The sequence below is a fragment of the Cryptococcus neoformans genome, assembly GCF_000091045.1.
Source record: "Cryptococcus neoformans var. neoformans JEC21 chromosome 9 sequence".
NCBI classification, from domain to species: Eukaryota; Fungi; Basidiomycota; class Tremellomycetes; order Tremellales; family Cryptococcaceae; genus Cryptococcus; species Cryptococcus deneoformans.
Genome location: NC_006694.1, coordinates 112,501 through 132,717, shown reverse-complemented (window position 1 = coordinate 132,717; position 20,217 = coordinate 112,501). Strand labels below are relative to the sequence as shown.

At 47.0% G+C, this 20,217-nt stretch overlaps 8 protein-coding genes and 2 non-coding genes across 10 annotated transcripts in view; 3 read left to right on the top strand and 7 right to left on the bottom strand.

Annotated features, from left to right (window-relative positions):
* Nucleotides 1–89: 89 nt before the first annotated feature.
* Nucleotides 90–3,837, bottom strand: CNI00550 (expressed protein). The gene is made up of 14 exons (XM_572778.1): nucleotides 3,493–3,837; nucleotides 3,223–3,435; nucleotides 2,998–3,174; nucleotides 2,861–2,946; nucleotides 2,783–2,800; nucleotides 2,662–2,742; nucleotides 2,530–2,608; nucleotides 2,428–2,484; nucleotides 2,328–2,376; nucleotides 1,472–2,209; nucleotides 1,146–1,415; nucleotides 793–1,095; nucleotides 549–741; nucleotides 90–477 (listed from the first exon to the last, which is right to left on the bottom strand). The coding sequence occupies exons 1-14, from the start codon at nucleotides 3,765–3,767 to the stop codon at nucleotides 320–322; spliced, it is 2,697 nt and encodes an 898-aa protein (XP_572778.1). The 5' UTR covers nucleotides 3,768–3,837; the 3' UTR covers nucleotides 90–319.
* A 197-nt stretch (nucleotides 3,838–4,034) lies between these two features.
* Nucleotides 4,035–5,014, top strand: CNI00545 (hypothetical protein). Its single transcript, XM_024658723.1, has 3 exons — nucleotides 4,035–4,299; nucleotides 4,362–4,513; nucleotides 4,581–5,014. The coding sequence occupies exons 1-3, from the start codon at nucleotides 4,234–4,236 to the stop codon at nucleotides 4,876–4,878; spliced, it is 516 nt and encodes a 171-aa protein (XP_024514396.1). The 5' UTR covers nucleotides 4,035–4,233; the 3' UTR covers nucleotides 4,879–5,014.
* A 124-nt stretch (nucleotides 5,015–5,138) lies between these two features.
* CNI00540 lies at nucleotides 5,139–5,227 on the top strand. Its single transcript has one exon. It is a non-coding gene; the product is annotated as a tRNA-Ile (tRNA).
* Nucleotides 5,228–5,720: 493 nt separating this feature from the next.
* On the bottom strand, nucleotides 5,721–8,047 carry CNI00530 (expressed protein). The gene is made up of 3 exons (XM_572779.2): nucleotides 7,205–8,047; nucleotides 6,974–7,148; nucleotides 5,721–6,702 (listed from the first exon to the last, which is right to left on the bottom strand). The coding sequence occupies exons 1-3, from the start codon at nucleotides 7,559–7,561 to the stop codon at nucleotides 5,987–5,989; spliced, it is 1,248 nt and encodes a 415-aa protein (XP_572779.1). The 5' UTR covers nucleotides 7,562–8,047; the 3' UTR covers nucleotides 5,721–5,986.
* An 869-nt stretch (nucleotides 8,048–8,916) lies between these two features.
* CNI00520 (G-protein alpha-subunit) lies at nucleotides 8,917–11,378 on the bottom strand. Its single transcript, XM_572793.1, has 8 exons — nucleotides 11,232–11,378; nucleotides 10,429–10,953; nucleotides 10,195–10,379; nucleotides 9,805–10,144; nucleotides 9,676–9,755; nucleotides 9,475–9,628; nucleotides 9,310–9,422; nucleotides 8,917–9,245 (listed from the first exon to the last, which is right to left on the bottom strand). The coding sequence occupies exons 2-8, from the start codon at nucleotides 10,781–10,783 to the stop codon at nucleotides 9,174–9,176; spliced, it is 1,299 nt and encodes a 432-aa protein (XP_572793.1). The 5' UTR covers nucleotides 10,784–10,953; nucleotides 11,232–11,378; the 3' UTR covers nucleotides 8,917–9,173.
* A 1,282-nt stretch (nucleotides 11,379–12,660) lies between these two features.
* CNI00510 lies at nucleotides 12,661–12,749 on the bottom strand. The gene has a single exon. It is a non-coding gene; the product is annotated as a tRNA-Ile (tRNA).
* A 150-nt stretch (nucleotides 12,750–12,899) lies between these two features.
* CNI00500 (hypothetical protein) lies at nucleotides 12,900–15,060 on the bottom strand. Its single transcript, XM_572780.2, has 6 exons — nucleotides 14,568–15,060; nucleotides 14,477–14,501; nucleotides 14,282–14,399; nucleotides 14,047–14,205; nucleotides 13,312–13,995; nucleotides 12,900–13,252 (listed from the first exon to the last, which is right to left on the bottom strand). The coding sequence occupies exons 1-6, from the start codon at nucleotides 14,669–14,671 to the stop codon at nucleotides 13,185–13,187; spliced, it is 1,158 nt and encodes a 385-aa protein (XP_572780.1). The 5' UTR covers nucleotides 14,672–15,060; the 3' UTR covers nucleotides 12,900–13,184.
* A 77-nt stretch (nucleotides 15,061–15,137) lies between these two features.
* Nucleotides 15,138–17,611, bottom strand: CNI00490 (expressed protein). Its single transcript, XM_024657772.1, has 5 exons — nucleotides 16,416–17,611; nucleotides 16,189–16,358; nucleotides 15,970–16,137; nucleotides 15,383–15,916; nucleotides 15,138–15,320 (listed from the first exon to the last, which is right to left on the bottom strand). The coding sequence occupies exons 1-5, from the start codon at nucleotides 16,514–16,516 to the stop codon at nucleotides 15,250–15,252; spliced, it is 1,044 nt and encodes a 347-aa protein (XP_024513515.1). The 5' UTR covers nucleotides 16,517–17,611; the 3' UTR covers nucleotides 15,138–15,249.
* A 182-nt stretch (nucleotides 17,612–17,793) lies between these two features.
* Nucleotides 17,794–19,042, top strand: CNI00480 (expressed protein). Its single transcript, XM_572781.2, has 4 exons — nucleotides 17,794–18,158; nucleotides 18,212–18,365; nucleotides 18,419–18,550; nucleotides 18,613–19,042. Exons 1-4 carry the CDS (start codon nucleotides 18,061–18,063, stop codon nucleotides 18,985–18,987), a joined length of 759 nt encoding a protein of 252 aa, XP_572781.1. The 5' UTR covers nucleotides 17,794–18,060; the 3' UTR covers nucleotides 18,988–19,042.
* Nucleotides 19,043–19,462: 420 nt separating this feature from the next.
* CNI00470 (hypothetical protein) overlaps nucleotides 19,463–20,217 on the bottom strand; it is a 1,431-nt gene continuing 676 nt past the window's right edge. The window contains exons 2-3 of the mRNA XM_024657771.1: nucleotides 19,843–20,217; nucleotides 19,463–19,778 (exon numbers count right to left, since the gene is read on the bottom strand). The exon at nucleotides 19,843–20,217 is cut by the window's right edge and continues 203 nt beyond it. Coding sequence (XP_024513512.1) covers nucleotides 19,596–19,778; nucleotides 19,843–20,217 — 558 coding nt within the window. The 3' untranslated portion in view covers nucleotides 19,463–19,595. The remainder of the gene's footprint in view (nucleotides 19,779–19,842) is intronic.

Here is a 20,217-nt window from a genome sequence, read left to right as displayed (position 1 = left end):
TGTTCCATGATGAGATGGGCGTAAACTGTAATTGTGTTATTTCTAAAACTATATTATTCATCAAATATGGAATAGCCGCCATCACACGCAACGCGGCTAGTATTGTTCACGCATACGTAGACCTAGAAATGAAGTCCGTACAGAACCAGTATTGGCACACTAAAATATGCCAGATCGACCACACCGGTGGAAAGAAAAGTATTTAAAGATCACAAAGCATCTTAGCCTAATCAATTATTCTTTGTATACTCCACTAACATATGCTACACCCCTCCAGACATAACCCCCATGAAAAGGAAGACCATTGCACATCACAAAGTTACACCTCAATGACACCGCAGACGACGCCGCTCATGACCAAGTCCAGATCGTCATTGTATTTCTCCCTTGACCAGCTTGCGAGATCGAGCAACATCTTCGAAGCGGGCATATCTGGGCCATCTCGTGCCGCTGTGCCAGGGACCATCTGGTTGATATCTTATGAGAGAAGAACGAACACTTTGTCAGTATAATGTCATATGACATGTCGAGATTTGTGAAAGTCTCACCAAAAGCACTCCAATGAATTCTCAACCTCTCTCCTTCATCTGCTCTAATATCGAGCCTCAAATTCACCACTGGTTCATCAACAGAAGTTGCAATCTTGATATGGTGCTGCATCTTCTTGGGAGGAGGGTCAAAGTGGAATGACCAATCCAATACAGATGCTTCAAATGCCAAAGTTGGCCAAACAAGCCCAGTCTGTGTGGATCGAATCAGCGGTATGTATCTGAAATGAAATGGTAGACGAACAAAGTTGAATGTCAGAACCATCTTTCTAACCCCATTTTCCCATTTGGTATCCTTCACTCCCCATTTCATCTCTGGCCAAGTAAATTTCTTAGTCTCTTCGCTTACGGGCAAATCGAATCTGTATGTATCTAAGAAGGTAGAGACAGGGTAAAGCACATCCCAATCAGAATCGTAATCTGTAAGAGAGGTGTGTTCGAGAGGCAGGTCGGGTGTCCCATAGCGGGAGTAGAGGGAGGGTACGATATCGGCCACAGGCCCTCGGTCCATGAACGCAAGATGCGCAACATGCTTGTCAGATGTATGCTGCACATTTCGTCAGCTCCCAAGCGTGTTTTCATCATACTAGTACTCACATTGTAATTGTATATAACTCCAACTCGTTTCGGATGCATTTCGTCGTAAGGGAAGTACCAAGGTCCCACCATCGCAACAACGGTACCAAGGACACTCAGAACCAAGCCAAGGACGACTTTTCTCTGAGTCATGCGAGATACGCGGTGGAACAGGGGAAGAACTGTGGGGAAGAAGACAAAGCCGCAAATGACAGAGAGAGAGGCCACGATGTGTTCGGCTGGGGCTTCTTTACCCATACGACCTGCAAGAGGCGTGAAGATGTCCAACGCCTGTAGTTTGTGTCAGTGTCTGAATTCATGATGGTATTGCTAATACTTTTGCCTACAGTAGTAACGGCTTCCACGGCCAGCGCCATGAGACATGCGGAAGGCACTAAATAGGTCATTTTGAATGACATTCCCTCCCACAATCCCCTTCGTCCCATTCGACCCAGCTCGTTACCTACCGCACCAACCAAAAGCAAAGCGGTGATCATCGCATAGAGATACGCCGACCTGACTCTGAAGCTTTGCAAGAGCAACATGTACCAAGAGGAGAGTAAGAGTTGGATGTAATAGTGTGTCACTTCGAGTTGCGTACGCTCAACAGGGGAAAGGAAGTGGGTAAGCATCAGATGAATTGAGAAGAGTGAGATGTATGAGACTGGTACGTAAAGCAGAAGCGGGAGGTGTTCGTGAGGGAACCAGAGTAGGCCGTTATCGGTAGCAGAGAGTACGGCTGCAAAAGCATTGGCTCCGACCAATCCACCGAGAATACCTAGAGGTGTACCGACAGCAGCCACAACAATTGCTTTTGCCTTCTTGTTGCTCAAATGCCTGAAAGCAAAAGCAGTCGCCACTGCAGCGATGCTGACGTACCATCCATCGGCTCTGGACATTGGGAAATGGAAGAAGACTCGGTCGAAAAGGGAGAAGTAGACAACATGAGGAGGTGAGAATGGCGCAGGGGAGAGGAGGGGAGATGAAGGGGAGAGAAGATGGTCGACAATGGCTTGAATATTGGAGGTAAAATGCTGGGCTGTACCTTTTTCGAGGTGCTTGATCGTATCCCTAGGTGTTGTCAGCTATTTGTCGTAATCATCGAGACTTACCTATGAGTATGATAGAAGTAGCTATGCCCAACAATGGCCATCTATTATATGTGAGCTACATGGCTGATCATCATATTACAGTAGAACTTACATCCAGTCCAGAGACACCCAAGTACTTTTCAAACTGCCCAAAGTCGGTGCTGAGCGACACTTTAGTTATGTGCTCATCTTGTTCAGCCGAAAACACGTACTCTGACATAAGGATACCAGAGGCAAAGACATCAGCAGCGATAACCGTTCCCCGGGGGCTATTTTATGTCAGCCATGTGGTCATGTACAACTTGATCACCTACAAAGGGGCATGGACATAAGCCTCAATCATCTCTTTGCTAGTGGCTTGGAATAGAAGAGCGCCTCCAGTAGATCCGGCGGCTAGCAGAAGGTCAGCCATGGTGCTAGAAGCGCGAACGAATGGATCAAGATACCTTCAAGATTGATCATTGCTTTTACTGTAGGTGCTGTACTGTGTTCAGTCGAATAAAGATGAGAGCCGTCCTGCAAGGTCTCTAACATGCCGTTAGTCGGCACTCAAGGGACCAAACTTACCCTCTCCGCCATTCCACACTATTGACACATGTTAGTGAGCGAGATTCCCCATGAAATCGAATTTATGAAGCAACCCACTGAAGATGATGGCACCATCAAAGGCTTCATTCCTTTCCACCAGAATTCGAGCTGTATCTAACATGACTCCAACTCCAATACCGTCACTACACTCGCATCAGTATATATGGCAGAACTTCTCTTGGAATGCGGCTTACTCTGAAGCGCCAGGAGAAGGCATAGTGGAGTCGATATGGGAACCTAATAATATCGCGTCCTTCTCTACCTTCGGCTGTGAAATATTATATGAAGGCGGATGAAAAGCAGCAATTCGAAGAATGATGTTAGAAATGCCCCCATAGCCTTTCAACACTTCGTGATCGATGATTTCGAACCTGGGCCTCTTTCAGCTTCGCTCTCAAGGTAAGTGGAGAGCAGCTCACGCATGGAAACCCGAGCCCTTTTGATGCCACCATTCGCAGTTCAATATTCCGCCTGCATTGCACTTCTCCACTAGCTCCAGCACTTGGTTGAGGACGTATTGTTCGCCAGCAAGAGCTTCGTGGGTACCAACGGTTCTGTAACCGATATTTTCTAAAGCTTGAACGTGGGAAAGTACAATCTCCTCAGATGGTTGTGGACGTCCATCTGCATCACTAAACAACCCAATTATTAGAGATAAATGATGAAGTTCGACTAAGTGGCAGGCTTACTATGGTGGAAGAGGTTCAGGCAATCCATAATGTAATCTGGAGAACCAGAACGGCAAGACAACTAAGATAAAACCAAGTAACGACCAGCTCAGTCTTCCGGCCTTATGCACTGGTAAGTGCATAGGTGCTGGTGCCGGAACATGGTGATGAGGAGGTGGAGGAGGTGATGTAATCGGCCTTGGCAACGTCTTCTTCGGTGTAGATTTGGATTTACGGGTGCTAGACGATTTGGCAGTGGGCGAAGACACACCCGAGCTGGTGCGTTTAGAAGGCATTCTTCTCTACGCACTAAGATGGACGACCTCTTTGGCTTCCTTGTGGATGGCAAATAATCACAGAGTATCTTCAAAACGTTTGCATAATTGATATCGAGCTATTATAGATTGTGGGCCTGCGTCGGTTGGTTCCTCTTCTCAGTCTAATTAGTTCTTTTTGCTCCATTTATTGCATCATCACTTTTGTAAAGGCCCGAACTTCGGTTCGGCACAGGAGGACATCGCCGCTCCCTTTTGATGAATGATGTTAGATGTTCCCTGCTGCTGTCGGCTTGGTTGTTGTTTGCTGTCCTGTTTTGCCTGCGAATTCAGCTCGCAAGTTTACACTCCCTTGTCGTTCACCAGCAATAAGCAAAAGCAGCTCAATCCAGCCATTCTTTTGGTAGCCAATCGAAATCTTCGGCACCTGGCATCTGTATAGCCCTGTGTATTTACAAAACATCGATTAAAACAACAAATTGATACGATGGGGTTCTTCGACATATTCTCTTGTTGTGGACCTCGAAGTGATAAGCTTAAGGATCCTGAGCAGGTGGGCTGTTGTGTTATCCTAGAACCGGGAGATTTGTGGCTGACAGATGGCGGGGTAATCAGGCATCAGAATCCGCCACTCTTCTACCACCTGCACGAGCAGAGTCAATTATTTCAGCGGATAGCCTTACAGGATATGGTGCAACAGAGCAACAACACGGTTTGACAGATGAGCAACGGACGCGAATGGCTGCCATCGGCCGTGAAGTAGGGAGGTGAGATGCTCTTTGACGTACATTGCGTGCCCCAACTTCAAATGCTGACTGAACAATCAATTTGAAGCTACATGCTTCCTGTATCAACCTCTCCCCAAAATCGCACTTCATCCCCAGCTCGACGTTTCTCTACCTCATCAGCTGGCTCTTCTCGTCCACCCTCACCTTCTCCAAATCGACCAGAAACGACACCCGTTAATGGCAAACTTCAAGCGCCTAATGGTAACCATGAGTCAAAGGGTGACAACGAAGACGGTGTAGTTAGGAAGAATTTGTTCGCTGGTGGGAATATGGGCGGCAATAGTAAAGCCAAAAAAGGAAAGGGAAAGGGCAAGGGCAAAGGGAAAGGCAAGGGGAGGAAGTAAAAAAAAGGTATTGGGTAGTTCGACTAAAGATGACAACGCCATAAAGAAAAAATCTGGTTATCTTGGAGGACAGTTTGGTTATGGGTCTTAATGGTTGCACAATTTACGCTTAATGATGTACTGCATGGATATTTTGATTTTATGACACTTACCTTTAGCAACTTTTGTCACTGCTCTTACTTCCAAAATAAATGTCAGACTGACGCAATTATAAATAAGCTATATAGGTATTTGGTTTTTCTCAAGATCAACAAATGATCGGTCGATTATATCAGTTGGTTTAGATAGTGGAGCTAATAATTAAAAATTTATTACTCCAAGGTCGGCGGTTCGATCCCGTCATCGATCATTATTTTTATCTTTTTCTGATCAGTTTCGTCCTCCCCTGTCTTTTATATATTTTTATCCTTGCCAACAAACCCCCATTACCTGAGCATGAAACTGAGAACTACACCTCCCGTTGCCAAAAAGACCACTCAAAGGTTATTGCATCCCTTTGGAAGCTTACCAAAGTCCCAGCTTAACGAAGGACGTTTTAGCTTCTTGCTGCTATTATTGGACGGAAGAAGATGAAGGTGAGGAGATATACTACGTTATTGTTTCAATTCAATCTTCCCAAATTTTGGCAGTCTGAGATGGGTTAAATGGGTTGGAAATGATGAAAGTGGGAAAAGATATGAGGATGCGGGGATTCATAGGATAAATGGATGATGAAAGAGACCGACAGGACTTTGGAAATGCTTGGGTGATAAGTTCAAAATATGTTTTAAGGTTCACCATATTGAAGGTTGTCACAAGGGCTTCTTATGATCGAATTTTATATGTACCAAGTTTCTTTTTGATTTCGCTGCACAGACAAAACATTCATAGCAAGTATATAAAACCCGAACGACATAGACGAATACGAACCGAATCCACACAAAAACTTTTCGATACAATTGTTGTTGAGATAACCCTTTCGAAACACATACTATATACAACTAGTGTATAGCTCTTTTTCCGTTTACCTGTTGTAAGTGACTAACTATTCTCTATAACCGATTCTAGTTTACCCAAGATCTTTTATTCAGTTCCCCAGATTGACTGATCTGTCGACCGGCACAGTCTCCTAGTACCCGTAACCCATGGCTTCCCTACCAGCCCGACTACTAATGTCGGACCTCTTGCCCTTGGATTCTACCACACACAAATCATCCCCTACCTCGCTCGCCCCAGGAGGAGGAACACCCTTCTCAAACGCCTCGCGTTGTCTCGCGATCCACGCTTCGTTGCCCTTCTTTTCCACCGGATTGATGGGGAGGAATATCTGTCCAACAGGCTGGGTGGAAAATGGCAGCGCAGTGTGGTGGAACAAGACGTCACCCGGCAAGAGCTCGGGAAGAACGACCTCTGTGCCCGCCAAATGAGGGAAGTCAGGTGCCGGCGAAGGGCGGTGAGAGATGGTAGGGTCAAGAACCCAATTGGCAGGGTCGAGGTAAGAGGAGGAGTCGTAAAATGCAATCTTGGACTTGAGCGGGCGGAAGAGAGGGCGGAGGAGGGTGTAAGTGGCAGCGTGAACGGAGGGTGGTAAGCGGGTTGGCTGGGGAGCAGCACCGGTAGGAGAGGACATGGTAGGGGTAAGAGTAAGGTGAGCAAGTAGAGCTCGAGGGCAAGACCAAGGGTTGTAAGGAGAGGGGGTGGTGCGGAAGGGAGCAATACCTTCACGGACGGTTTCGGCTTGAATGTAAACTTCCTGACCTAGAAGCGAACGTGCGAGCTGGGCGTTGGCAGAGAGGACTGAAGTGTTGGCTCTGGCAGCGATAAGAGCGGGATTCCAGTATATGCCTATGAAATGGTGTCAGCATGTGGCCTCGATTATCGCATCTTTCCATTAGAGCAAAAAATTAGAGGGCGACAACGACATAACCTTCAGTAGCAGTATCCAAAGTACCCAACTGGAGGCGGCATTGTGGTATTCTCCAGTCCGGACAAAGAGGAAGTATGAAACCTAAAATGCCACGCTATCCAGAGGCTTCGGACGCCTTACCGATCAAGGAACGGAAGCAGGGAGAAACGGAGACGAAGGAACGGACGCAACAAATGGAAAGGGACTCACCTCGTTCACCAGCGTCATTGATCGCCTGCAAGATCTCTCGAGCCCATCCGATAGCTTCGGCGTCAGGGACGACATCGCGGATGACTACAGCACCAACATTACGGATGGCATCGACCGTAGACTCAGATGCGAGATGACCTGCCAAAGAGTGGAAAGCGATTTGGGGGATTTGGTTCTGCTATTGGCGTTAGCTACATATGGAATGGTAAACTCCATTGAGAGCTGACTCACTCCCGAAGACTTGATGCTTTCCAATCCAGCAAGAATGTCGACCCAAGCAGCTTCCACTTCCCTTCTCTGTTCTTCATTGCCAAGCACGTTCTCTGCCCAAGCACTCCATCCATCGACCTTGCCTTCACGGTGGTAAATCTCGTACTTGACCTTGGCCTTGAGAGAGCGACCCCTTACTTCATGAGCACCAAGAGGCAAACCTTGTGCTGGAGAGGCAGAGTAAGAGTAAGGGGGACGAAGGGTTGAAGGGGCTGTAGCGGAGTAGACATGAGAGTAAGGAGGGATAAGTCGCGAAGCAGACTGAGAACCCGAAGGCTGGTGGGCCGCAAGAGAAGTAAGAAGTCGGCGAATTGTCATGTGGAGTAGGTTTGCAGTAGACGAGTGAAGTTGTAGATGAAGAGATGATATGCAGAACAGTGGGTTCGGGATTGTAATGAATGCGGAAAAGATCGCTTTTGATGCGCAAGCAAGACGCGAAATTCGAAATTAACGTCGCGGTAGTTTATCGTATTTAACCGAGGCTTATCAGTCGGCCGCCGGCAAGGCTTCGGTGACTTTTGAGAGCGATTCTGGAGCCTCTGGGGCGCTAGGCAAGTATGTTTCTTGAGTTAGAATATGATAAACGGAAGAGCGAGATGGAAATAGTGATGAACAGGTGGGGGGACGAAAAGGCGCGGCAAGGCAAGAAGCTAGAAGCCGGCGGCTTGATCCAATTTGATGGGCGATAAGGCGCGAGGGCGCAGGAACGGGTTTATCTTCCACCCGACGCTTCTTTTTTGTTTCTCAAAGGGGGCTGTCGCTGGATGCAGACTGATCGTGCGAGCAGATGCCACTGGGACAACGGTAGACGTTTAGCTGATGTACAGAGATGAAAAGGTAAAAGGAAAATAAAAGTTATGGTCAACGGGGAATTCTATCCGACCGTCTCTTGCTGAATAATTAAGTAACACAGGTGGATTCGAAATTTTATGCTCAGCTGTCGGTAAATCCATGTATCGGGCATCCACCGGGAGAGAAAATCTGCTCCTATATTCATAGTATGAATATCCTCCGAACACGTCATTTTTGCCGAGGTTTCATGTACCACCAGTACACAACATGCAAGCCTGCTTGTTTGGTGCCTGTTACTAATTGCCATGCCCCATATCTTTTCTCCTATTCGTCGACACAGAAGATGCAGGACAAGAAAACGCGATAATGAGCTGGGATTGTGTGTCAATTCTTTCTGCTGACTGAGCTCCGAGCTCTCGGCGGCCCCGGCCAATCCATCCGGCGCAAAATGCCTCCTTTGTTGCTTACTCCACCAATCTTCAAAGCCATATCTGGATGACGCGAGCTCCTTTTTCCTGAGCTCCCTTACTACTCCGAGGAGCATATAGATACTACGTAATAGGAAGTTACTTGTATACGGCTGCAGAGATGAGTATAGGGAGAGAGCACGCGGCGCTTTTTGCTATTTTCTTCTCAAGCTGGACTCTAGACTGCAGGACGCAGTAGGATGACCAATAATCGATTAGAATTGTATATAGAAAGTAACCATTGCCCCGGGCGGACATTCGGGCGAAGATTTGTTGTTGACCTCCATTTCTTCGTTCCACCACGTCCTCATGTCTTCGCTATTTGCATCCTCAACGAGCTCCTTGCCATCCGCCAGCAGTCAAACAGGAGACAAAAGGGGATAAGAGCATTAAGAAATTACGCGACACTTTATAAGACGGACAAGAATGACAAGTACATAGCATGGACGAGTACGAGCAGCGAACATACGACATACGTGTTGACAGAGAAACTGAAAAAAGATAGTAGAAAAAAACTCTTTCAAGAAAGGCAAGGGAAGAGATAAAGGTAAGGGCAAGTATGTAAGTGATTATGATTCAAAGTCTGCTAAATATAACTACATTTGTACTTGGAGAATCGTTTGGGAATTGGCCATGTGGGCGTTGCTCTTTTAATCTTTTACTTTGGGTCATTATAAGATACCAGAGTCGCGTAGAGCGTTCTGGAGGATAGTTTCTTTAACAGCTGCAAATACCAATCGAATCTGGAAAAGGGTTATCAGAAACTGGATATGTTGTTACACGAGGAAGGTGATACGGCAGACGTACGTTTGACGTATCAGTCGCTTGGGTGAGATGGGGATACACCGATAACCTCGCTCGATTGGTCTGGGTGAATCTCCACAAGATATACTTGGCAGCCTTGTTGATATCCGCTCCGCCTAGATCCATAATCAGTCATATACAAACTCTCACCAAGGAAAGAGAACATACCGGTGTATTCAGGGAAATACTGCACAAGCGGGACCTTTGGTAATTTTTGCTTGAACAAGTCTATCTTATTGAGGAAGAGGATGACGGATGTTCGCAGGAACCATCTTGAGTTAATCACAGACTCGAAGAGAACCAGCGATTCTTGCATTCGGTTCTGAAAAGGAATCAGCATATATCCTAACAAATGCCAGCACAACTCACCTGCCCTGACTCTTCCAGCAATACTTGATCGTACTCTGACAATGCAACACAGAAGATAATAGAAGTGACCGCCTCGAAACCTAGATCTGTGTAAATGTCGTCTCATAGAATCGATAAAAGATTACTCACAATGAATCCACTTCTTCCTCTCGCTTCTCTGTCCACCCACATCGAACATGTGAATGCTCAACTGTCCCATGTTAAATCGCGTCTCACTAATACCAGTCGTCTTCGTCCTCGCTCTCAGAACATCGGCTTCATCAGGCACATAATCGGGCCCTGCGATCTTTCTGATGTTGGCGAAAAAGTAAGTTGCAGAGTCCATAAGGTAGAACTCTGAGCTACGATCCATGACAGAGGGAATGACAGGATCGTGCCAGAGTGATTCGATGTTGTACAGGATTTCTGAGGGGATTACAGCATCGAGACCGGCATCCATGCGGTATTCAAGGATACGATCGGCATATGACTATGTCATGGTAAGTAATGGTCAACGAGGGTGAAAGATGTATAACATACTCTGTTGTTGGCGTCTTCAGGGTCCACACCAATCTTTCTCATAGCCATAATCAACGCCTGGGCAGAGTCAAGGACGTTTTTATAGATGACTCCTCTGAAAGAGAGCAGTTCGTCTTTAGAGTAACCATTTTGGTGGATAATCTTCATCTGTTTGACGATTGTAGATTTTCCAGATTCACCGGATCCTTCAGAGGCCCGTCAGCACACTTCTTCGCCATGGAGAAGAATGCTCACCTAGCAGTAGAATCTTACACTCCTTTCTAAACTTCTTCTGGTCATCTTCCAGTTGCCTGTCTATTTGATTACTCCTATCTTTATTCCCTTTTGAATCCTGTGCTCCTGGTGGTTCTGTAGATGCCAGAGCAGCTGCTAGCCCCTGTCCCCCACTCGTTCCTACCCTATTTGTTGCTGTTGTGTCGCCCTTTATACCGTTTGCTGTCCCATTGGCGGCCGATGTACCAGCACCAGCAGCTGTGGCTGTAGCTGATGTTGAGGCTTGTGGTGGGCGGGAAGAGGTAGAGGTTGAAGGGACTTGCTTGGTCTCTGCGGTCTTCTTAGGGGCTTCTGGAGTAGACATACAGCCGCCCATTGTGAATTGGATTGAAGACGGTAGAGAGATGGAAAGAAAGACGGGTATGAATGGGGTGGAGTAATGAGAAAAGATGTGGGGAACAGAGGGTGCTGACAAAGGATGGATTGAAGTGGTCCAGAGATTGGGATTTAGAAGATGTGTAATTGATAACTGTCTATTTTGTGGGCCTGCATAATTTTTGTATCAGCGATGATTCGTTTCGTTTTCACGAGAAGCCAAAGAGCAGCTAGTGGGCGAATGGCCTCGACGCGACTTTATGCGACATGACAAGAACGGGAGGTCTGGCCAGTGACGGACGCGACGCCGAGTAAGTAGACAAAATTGTATGCAGTAAATGGCACATGCGCCGCCAGGATTATCAAAGTTGCGCTCCAATAATTGAAAGATCCTTCCTGTGCAAGCGGTGGCCAAGACGTGTAGGACGCGGATAACGGCGACGACTTACCAGGCAAGGGTTCTGCGTGCTATTCCCCTGGGTAGCCACTCTCTCCTGCGTGTCGGGACGTGACTGAACACTGATCTCCTGATGCTGACTCGGGTGTGTTGCTGGAAGGTGGATGTCAAAATAATGGACAGTAATTGAAGACGAAGGTGAATGAGATTTGGTCTAGACACGCACATGGCTCAGCTAACGCTAAGTAACGCTTCTTCTTCAAAATTGCCCCACAGGCGGCATCCGGCGAAACAGATTACTTCTTTTAATTTTTGCCTGTGTTCCATTTTTGGCCTCGGACAGAGTATACCATGCGTTGGCGGGTTTCTCTTGTACTGTATAATCTCATGGGTGGCAGGGCAAAATGGGATTGCATAAATGAACTGGAAGAAGTTGCTGATACCCATATTAATGCTGGGCTCTTCCACGACCACACAGCATGTCACAAAGCACAACAGCTCGAAGCACAGACGACGATCGAATCACTGATCATTGCGCACCACCGTCAACCATCATCAACCCGACGACGCCCAATGACAATTATCCAGAACTCCGGCATCCTTCTTCACATGTCGTTCGTGCCGTACAGAGCACACAAAGCACATAAGAAGGCCAATGATCATGGCATGCTGCAAGGGAATCCGGTTGTCGCCCCTTGCCTTTCCGTCCTTGATCTCGGCCGGTTTTCGATATGACTGATGGTGATTGATGCAAAAGGTCGACAATTTTTTAGCTTTTACGGTCTCAGATCCCATATCTAGCTAGGAACAAGAGGTGTTACATAGTTAAAAAGCAGGTGCGGCAGACGGCGAACAACAGGGATGGCCGAAAAAAATGGCTGCCGACGAGGGAGGAGGGCAGTGGGTAGCAACATGCACAGGAGGGGGAGCGGTGGTCAGGTCCCAACGCCATATGCCATAACATGCAGTTGCAGTTAGTCGCCATTAAAATAAGGCGCCCGCGCCCGGCGGTCATATGTTCTCCTTCCTTGCTGCTTTTTTACCCAATTCTCATATTCTCCTTCTTTCCTGCTCTTTTACGCAACTTTTTCCTCGTCATCCCTTTTTTACGCCTCTCGATTGACCCCTCAAAGAACGATGCAGTGAAAGGCTGCAGCATATACCAGCGCAGATGACTGCGGAATAATTGAGAAGATGGCTTTCTTACTACTTGAAGGCACCCCGCTTGTACGATTAACCTGAAAGTTGCAAAGTCGCAAGAAGCTGCTAGTAGAAGATAGATATCCAGAGGAGGGACGGAGGGAACTGTACGTATTTCGGATAGCAATAGCATACAATCGAAACTGTTGTCGCAGTATAGCATAAGCAAAATACTTTCCCAAAGCGGCAACGAACAAACCTGACACCGATCGAACTGGAAGTATACATGATATGATGGCAACTGGAGCGATCGAAGAGGAAAAAAAATATAATTAAAAAAATGATCGATGACGGGATCGAACCGCCGACCTTGGAGTAATAACTTTTTAATTATTAGCTCCACTATCTAAACCAACTGATATAATCGACCGATCATTTTTAAATTTCACATTTATTGCATCCCTATAAGCTGTAGTTTAGTCCTCTCAACACTTGCTGCTGTGCCTACATTGGTTGATTATACAACTATGTATAATGCTTATCAAGAGACGGGCACATAATTGCTTATGTATGTTAACTGAATTCATCTAATCCCTTGCGTTTTGGATCCTTTGCTATTTGCTCCGCGTTTGAGCATATCATATGTTCTTTTGACCCTTGCGATGAAAGGGCTATTATATACAAAGGTAGGCTATTGACCCTCAAGGAGTCATGGTTAGCCTGGCACCCAGACATCCATATGAGCATGTTTTACAGGCTAGTACCAAGTAAAAGTATTCAGAGAGCACAGCTGACAAAAGTATGCGCATTTCGAAGTTCATCTGTTTTATGCAATATATAGTATTTCCGTTAAATGATGTTACTGTCAATTGCAGACAATAGTAGTATCGCAAACTAAACATCGACTGAGACATGTATTCTGGACCACCCAGTCTATCAAAATCATCAGCTGCTATTTGTACCTTCAATCATCCGACAGCATCTGCACTTACTGACGGCGCTCGATCCTGATTGAGTGTTGGCACAAATCATTAGCTGGTTACCTTCACATATATGATCCCCCGCATTGTATCCGGTACCTTCGTTATCCGTACAAGTGATCGTTTCGGTGGACGACACGCTTTGCAAAGCAACAACATCCGAAGTCTGGTCAAGAGCAGCAGAAGTGACGGACAGAACAGCAGCGGCGGCGGATGTGATGATGGCAGTAACGGAAACTTCGTCTGACGCAAACCAAGCTGACGTTATTGGGGTAGAAGACGTGGAAAGATCAGATGTAGCCTCTGGCTGAGAAGTAATTTTCGCGCTTGACATCCCAGCACTGGTAGCTGCTCCTGTTGCTGATTTCGCAAGCCCTGTAGCGGTCGCTGTGACACTAACATCTTCAATATCCCCTCCAGTGGGAGCGACTCCTTGACTATCGGCTGTTGCAATTACTACTGGATCTCCCGCTGCGTCTCCACTGATAGTAGCACCCCAAGGTTTGGACAATGTGCCAGAGCTAGGGAAATTGTACAGCCCTCCTGTATACAGTGTGGACGCAGATGTTGGGGAGTAAGAATCAGACCCCGGAGCAGGCGCCCAAATTTGGTTGTCGACGACCTGGACGGTGAGCCCAGTTGGGTTCATGGCCGTAGTGCCGCAGTCCTCCGAGTCCAGTAAAACGTAAGGACCAACTAGTCCCACGAGTGAGTTTTTTTTATCTTATTTCTGCCGAACCTACTCACCACCGAAGTCAATCTTCACATGAATGGCGCATTCCGCACAGGTGTCCCAGAGGACGAGCGGCTCATCGTAAACAAGCTCAGTTCCATCCTCCTTGAATACCTTAACTTCTTTACCACACCATGCACTCTTGTCGCCCTCCATCCATGATTGGTTCATGGCTAGTAGAGTCAGCCTTGAATCAACCGACCACTTCGTCAAAAGGTTGACAAATAAGGAGAGCCAAGAGACGCTTACCAACTATCCTATTTGTCTTCAAGTCTGTCTGCGTGGGCCCATTTTGTTCACAGCCTGGGTAAGCTGTCTGGTCTGAAGCCCAACCAGCACCAAAACGAGCTGCGCATTGGTCCCCAGTCTTTTTTCCGAGCAATAATCAGCACGGATGGCTAAAAGAGATAGATCCACCCGGAAAGAAGAAACCGAGGAGCTTACATTTTCCCAACCATAGTCATAGTATCTGAAGAAGTAAAGAAAATGGAGTATCAGCAGCCTTAGCCTATCTTTGTTCGTCAGTTAGACTTACACAGTCCCAGTGGCCCCCTGAAGTTCATATAAAACTTCATATGCCTCGACTCCCAAGGCCAAAAGGGAGTTGAGAATCGTCAAGACGGTAAAGAGCGTGGGCATCGCGCCTGGCGAATTTGTTAGTCGACAATCAAGGAAAGCTGAAGGACGAAACGAGGTGGGATCGACAAGCAGCAGGATCTAGCCAGCCAAGTAAGCTCATATTGAGGCCTACCAATAATAGCTGATATATAAGGAGGTTCTAAGTGAGCTCTCGGGGATCTACTGCGATTGCATCAATGCTCATCCTTTCATGGTTTCCCTTGTGTTGGAGGTGTCCTTTTTACCCTTTTACATAGCTCGACCTGATGACGCTACGCCTCGGGATACGGACGTAGCAGATGTGTTCATGCTAGAACCTTCGCATTTTTCTATTAATTAGTTAGCCATCTCTAGCCGACGCATGATCGCTGTTGATGGAACATCCCTTGCTTTTCATCGCCTAAGCACGAACGGTCAGATTAAGGGATAGGTTTGTTGTTAACTCTCTTTCACTCTCTCCTTGGAATACACTCCCTCAATCTGTTTCGCTTCAAGCGAAATACATACCATTGATAATAAGAAAAGATAGATGACTTGCAAATCGCTGAGAAGATGGAGTAAAAAAGAGATCAAACAACTGGTGTTCGTGAGGATATAAATTACTCGCAATCGACAGAACCGCTATTCGTAATCAAACAAGTTGCGCCACAGGTTTCAATCGTCTCCCAGCCTAAGGTAACACATATTTATCAGTATCTTGCCTTCCAAGCGGGTAAAGATAAAATAATTCACCAAGTGAATCGATCGTGAGATAGTTGCAGATCTGCAGCTCTAAGCCTGAACATTGCCAAGCACCAAACGCACAGGTACTATCCCCACATGCCGTACCTGTTGAGGTAGCAGCTGCGGACGTCTCTACTGCATCAAGGGCACTGCTTCCCGCGCTATTAGCATCCGTCTCCACAGCCACTAGGGCGATCTCATCCGTAGAAAAAGGGCTGATGTCAGTGCCTTGAACCACAGAGGAGTATGAGTATTGGAGACTGAGAATGGCGGTGGCGGTGGCTGTTTGCTGGGCAGAAATCACAACTTCGGATTGAGCAGATGTGACGACGGGACGAGAGGCAGAAGTAACAGCTACGGCAGAGCCAGAGGCTGCGGCGGTGGTAGAACCTACGCCCATGTCATCACTGCCTACCTCTTCAGAGTAACCAGACCCAAGACCGACAGAGGGATTAACTATGTAGTTATCCAAGACTTCGTAGGTCAAGCCTGTAGGGTTGTTACCGGCACAAGTACCGCCCTTGAGTTCCACAAATGTGGGAGCTGCCATATGTTAGTAGGGTGACACGTCGGAGGGGGCTTGAGAGAGGACACACCAGAAAGGTCAAGAATACCTGAGTCGGAGCTAGAGCAAGCATCACAGCCATCCCATATATAGAGACTACCTCCGCTGTATGCGAATTCACCACCATCGGCGTTGTAAATCTTAACCTCCCGGCCACACCATTTAGCTGGATTAGCCGCAACTAAAGCCGAGTTGAAGGCTTTCCCATCACTTAGCAATCGGCATTAGATTATAAAGGTCCAGAACGTACCGACAATGTTATTGGTATCGATCTCTTTCAGGGAGTAGCCACGGCTCCTTTCGCAGTATGGAATACCCCCATTGATACCAGAACTTGTAGCCCAACCAGATTGAACGGGATCATCGGCCGAGGAACCGCAAGCCTCGGAACTAGAGGTGCCTTCGGAAACGTCATAATAGCTGGACGGTTTCTGATCAGCTGTGAACAAGCTATTGACAGTAGAAGAAAAGGCGTACAAAGTCATCGCAGCGTTGGACTTGGTAAAAATAGTTCCGGCCGTAGCAGGAAGAGCGAGAGCCATCGCGGCGACGAAAAGAGGAGTGGTAGACGAGAACATTACGCCAGGCAGTGTCCTTAATCTTTTAAGAAAGAGTTATCGTGATAAGCAAGATAGGACTCATATATGCAAAGTTCGAAGCTCGTCCTTTTGCAGCGCTTAGAAAGAGCGTAATGTGTAAAGAATGTTGTCGGGCGTCCCTAGTGCTTCTTGATAGAGACAAGTCTAGGCCAGCTAGGGCAAGACTTGTATAGATAATGAAAAGTGGGATGAGAAATGCAAAGGATCGAAGAAAGCCACAAGAGACGGTGTTGAAGACCTGAGGGTGAAAGAAGAGCCTCTGCCTGCTGCCTGCTTGCTCGTTTATCACCATACACCCATCCGAAGATAAAACAGCATTCCTTTGATCGAGTGTCGAGACCCTGCATTGCGTGTGTCGCGGAAAGACAATCCTTTATTGCTCAGCTCCAAGTGCGCATTCAAGGACGTGCATTTCGGTTGCTGGGCTCCTTGAATAGTCTCTTGCTGATATAATTATGTAAATGGCCACCGTTGAGCCACGTGTAAAGGGGAGGCACCAGATACCAGATTGATGCCCTGTCGTACACTGTATAACTGCAGAAGGGTAATATCTGGTTGAGACCGGGAAAAGGGAGATACAAAACATCGGAGTAGTTTGGGATCCACCCGGCAGTGCCAAATACTACCACTTACACTGTCACGTTATTCCCTGGTGGAGTATCGATTGCTCTCGATCACACACACAGAGGAATCCAAGAACGAGCTCTTGACGACTGTAAAACCTGGAGGGCTGCTGTCCTTTAGATCTCTCTTCTGCTGTGCGTTATAAGTGCGACGTGTCTCAATCAAGAAACTGGTTTAAACGTCTCATGTTTCCGCCGCCGCTCTCAAGATTTGATGGATGACGGAAATCGTTCATTTGGTTATTATCGTCAAAGATTGTTTGCTCATGCCTTTTGTGAAGCCATGCAGGGGAGCTGGGGCAAGGTGGTCATCCTGATATACTGTGCGCTTGCCAGCTCTACTATGATGGTCCAAGGGTTTTGAACAAGATGGTCAGGCGATGGACAAAAAACGTTGGGCAGAACAGATAGAAAGAGGATGATTGACGGATGGCTGATGACAACCTTTTCCCTCCTGGCAGCGCACGCAGCAAGACTCAAAAATATCCGATGGGGATGTCCTGATCTCAGTGGGTTCCATCGTTCTATCATCACAGGGCGTCCGAAGGATTACATAATACCGAAGACTTCGGCTAACCGACGAGGGACATATAACTGCAGCGGAGTTTGCAACGCATTGAAAGCACGTCGAAATCACATCATTATCTTTTTTATATGTTCTGTCTTTTGCCCGCCGGAGAGGCTCCATCTCCCGTAGATGTGGAATCAAGCTGATAAGGCGTTTGCAGCTTATCGCTAGTTGATCAGCATTCAGCAGCCAGCAAGCACACAATATGGTGAATATGTATATAAGCGACTAAATAGCTTGGCTCGGGTCCCCATCGCCCATTACTTATATTTCTGAATGAGTAATAAGCTCTTGCCGTCTCATCACCCAACCACTTGTAAAAGCGATCCAAAATGGCCAAATACACTCTTTACCAACTTATTGGCAAGGCGGAGCATCCTGATGGCCGAGTCATCTCTCCTCACGTTTGGAAAACCAAACTTGATTTAGCGTAAGTCTACCCTCTCACCTGCAGAGTGATTGCAAGTGCTGACTCTATATCAGCTACTTTGACCAGGAAGTCAAAGCTGAGGGGAAGACTTTCCCTCAAATCCGAGGAGAACTCGTCGAAACTACCAAGAATTCTGCGGTGACCGTCCCCACTATCGTTGACGACGAAGGTCTTGTCATTACCGACTCTTGGAAAATTGCTGAATACGTGTGTCACATATCGCCTTGGGAGCTGGGACAAGTGCTAACAGAATCTCATAGCTTGAAGCCGAGCATGGATCTGCTGAGAAGTCTGTCTTCGGCGGACAAGTTGGCAAGGAGTTTGCCAAGTTCGTTGAGATCTGGAGCAACACTACTCTTGCCAATGAATTCCGACCTCTGATCGCTCCTGCCGTATGTAACCATCATCACTTACATCTCTCCCAAGATCATGAGCCAATCCCTCAGTTTACTAGATCTTTGAGCACTTTGACGAACCTTCTAAAAACTACTTTATCAAGTCCAAGTTCGGAGACGACCTTTCTCGCTTCGAAGCGCATAAATCCAAATTCTCCGATCCCAGCAATCTCAACGCCCAGCTCGCTGCCGCCCGTACCCGATTAAATGTCATCGAGACTCTATTGGGCTACAAAAAAGAGAAAGGAGAGCCTCTCTGGTTGTCCGGTAAACCTTCTCATGCTGATTTCTGCTTGTTTGGCTGGTATGCCGCTTCAAGGATCAACCCCGCTGTCGAGAGGGGTGTTTGGAGGCATGAGGAAAACCCATTGGTTGGGGAGTGGCTGGACTTGATCTTGGGAAGCGGTTTAGTGGACCAGACCCAACTCAACTAAAAGGGGCAGAAGATCGTATCGTGAACATTTTCAACATGAACATAAAAATATGCATATGGGTTTTGGGTGATACACTTCTCGACGGATAATTATGTTGCGACTGACGGCCTTTCATCCTTCGAACCATCCAATCATCTCTATCTTTGATATGCTTTACGACTCAGTGATTAAAAGCCTTCCGGGCTGATGAGCGATTTTTGAAGCTGCACCCTCCCCTATCTGCAATGATGCTTCTGGACGAAGACTTTGCCAACCCATTTCGCAATTACATACAGATTTGTAGGCCTTCCACGTCTGCTGCATTGCCGTAACCAAGGGGACAAACATGGAATATTCACAATCGGAAAGCGCCAGTTAGCCAGGACCCCTACAACGCGTCATTCTCCCTTCTGCGTTTTTATCTGTGACAGAATATTTTTTGACAAACATTACACGAATAATATACAACTTTGCATAAAATATGAATAATTTTAGACAGCCCGTACTCTTGTTCATTATTTATTTATTAATATTCAATTGTTCTGCAGCCTTTATACGAGGAAATGTCCTTCGAATGTCAGAGATCCCAATCAGTATTCCCGAATGATGAGGGTGGACGATTAACAGGCTCAGTGGCGGAAATGACACTCATCGGTAAAAGTGCCGTAGACCAAAAAGGCCCACAACCTTCTCCTATCAGGCCGTCGATCGCCCTCTTGCTCAAAGCCCTCGATTCCATAAAGCTCAAGCCAGGCACTCAACTCCTCAAGGGAAAGCATATCGATATCCTGTTTGGTGCGGATATACTCATCCTAAACGGAAACAGCCATAAGCGCAGTTCGGACAGGCGGAAACATAAATAAAAATCACACTTACGACGTCACACCCCTCCGGAACCGTCTTACCATTGAGCCGGCTCATCACAGGCCTCAACTCCCATCCCTCCCCGACGTAGGCACAATTGCGGATTCGACCTTCCAATTCCGAGGTACGCCAAAACATCTTTTCTGCATCCTTTCTGAAATTGAAGACGCTTATTAGGAGCGAAGAAAAGGCGTCTTTATCATTGTAGTCGATTACTGCCTCTGAGCTATCAGGTTTCGGGGCCTCATTGAGTGGGGAAGCATCGCAAGTGTATGTACGGTCCTCAGAAGCATTGCCTCGGAAGGGCTTGGGCACGTTGCTAACCAGATGGTAGTCCACAGGCTTGCGGTTGACCTTGACATCTATGGCGCGAGACGAGGGATCGAT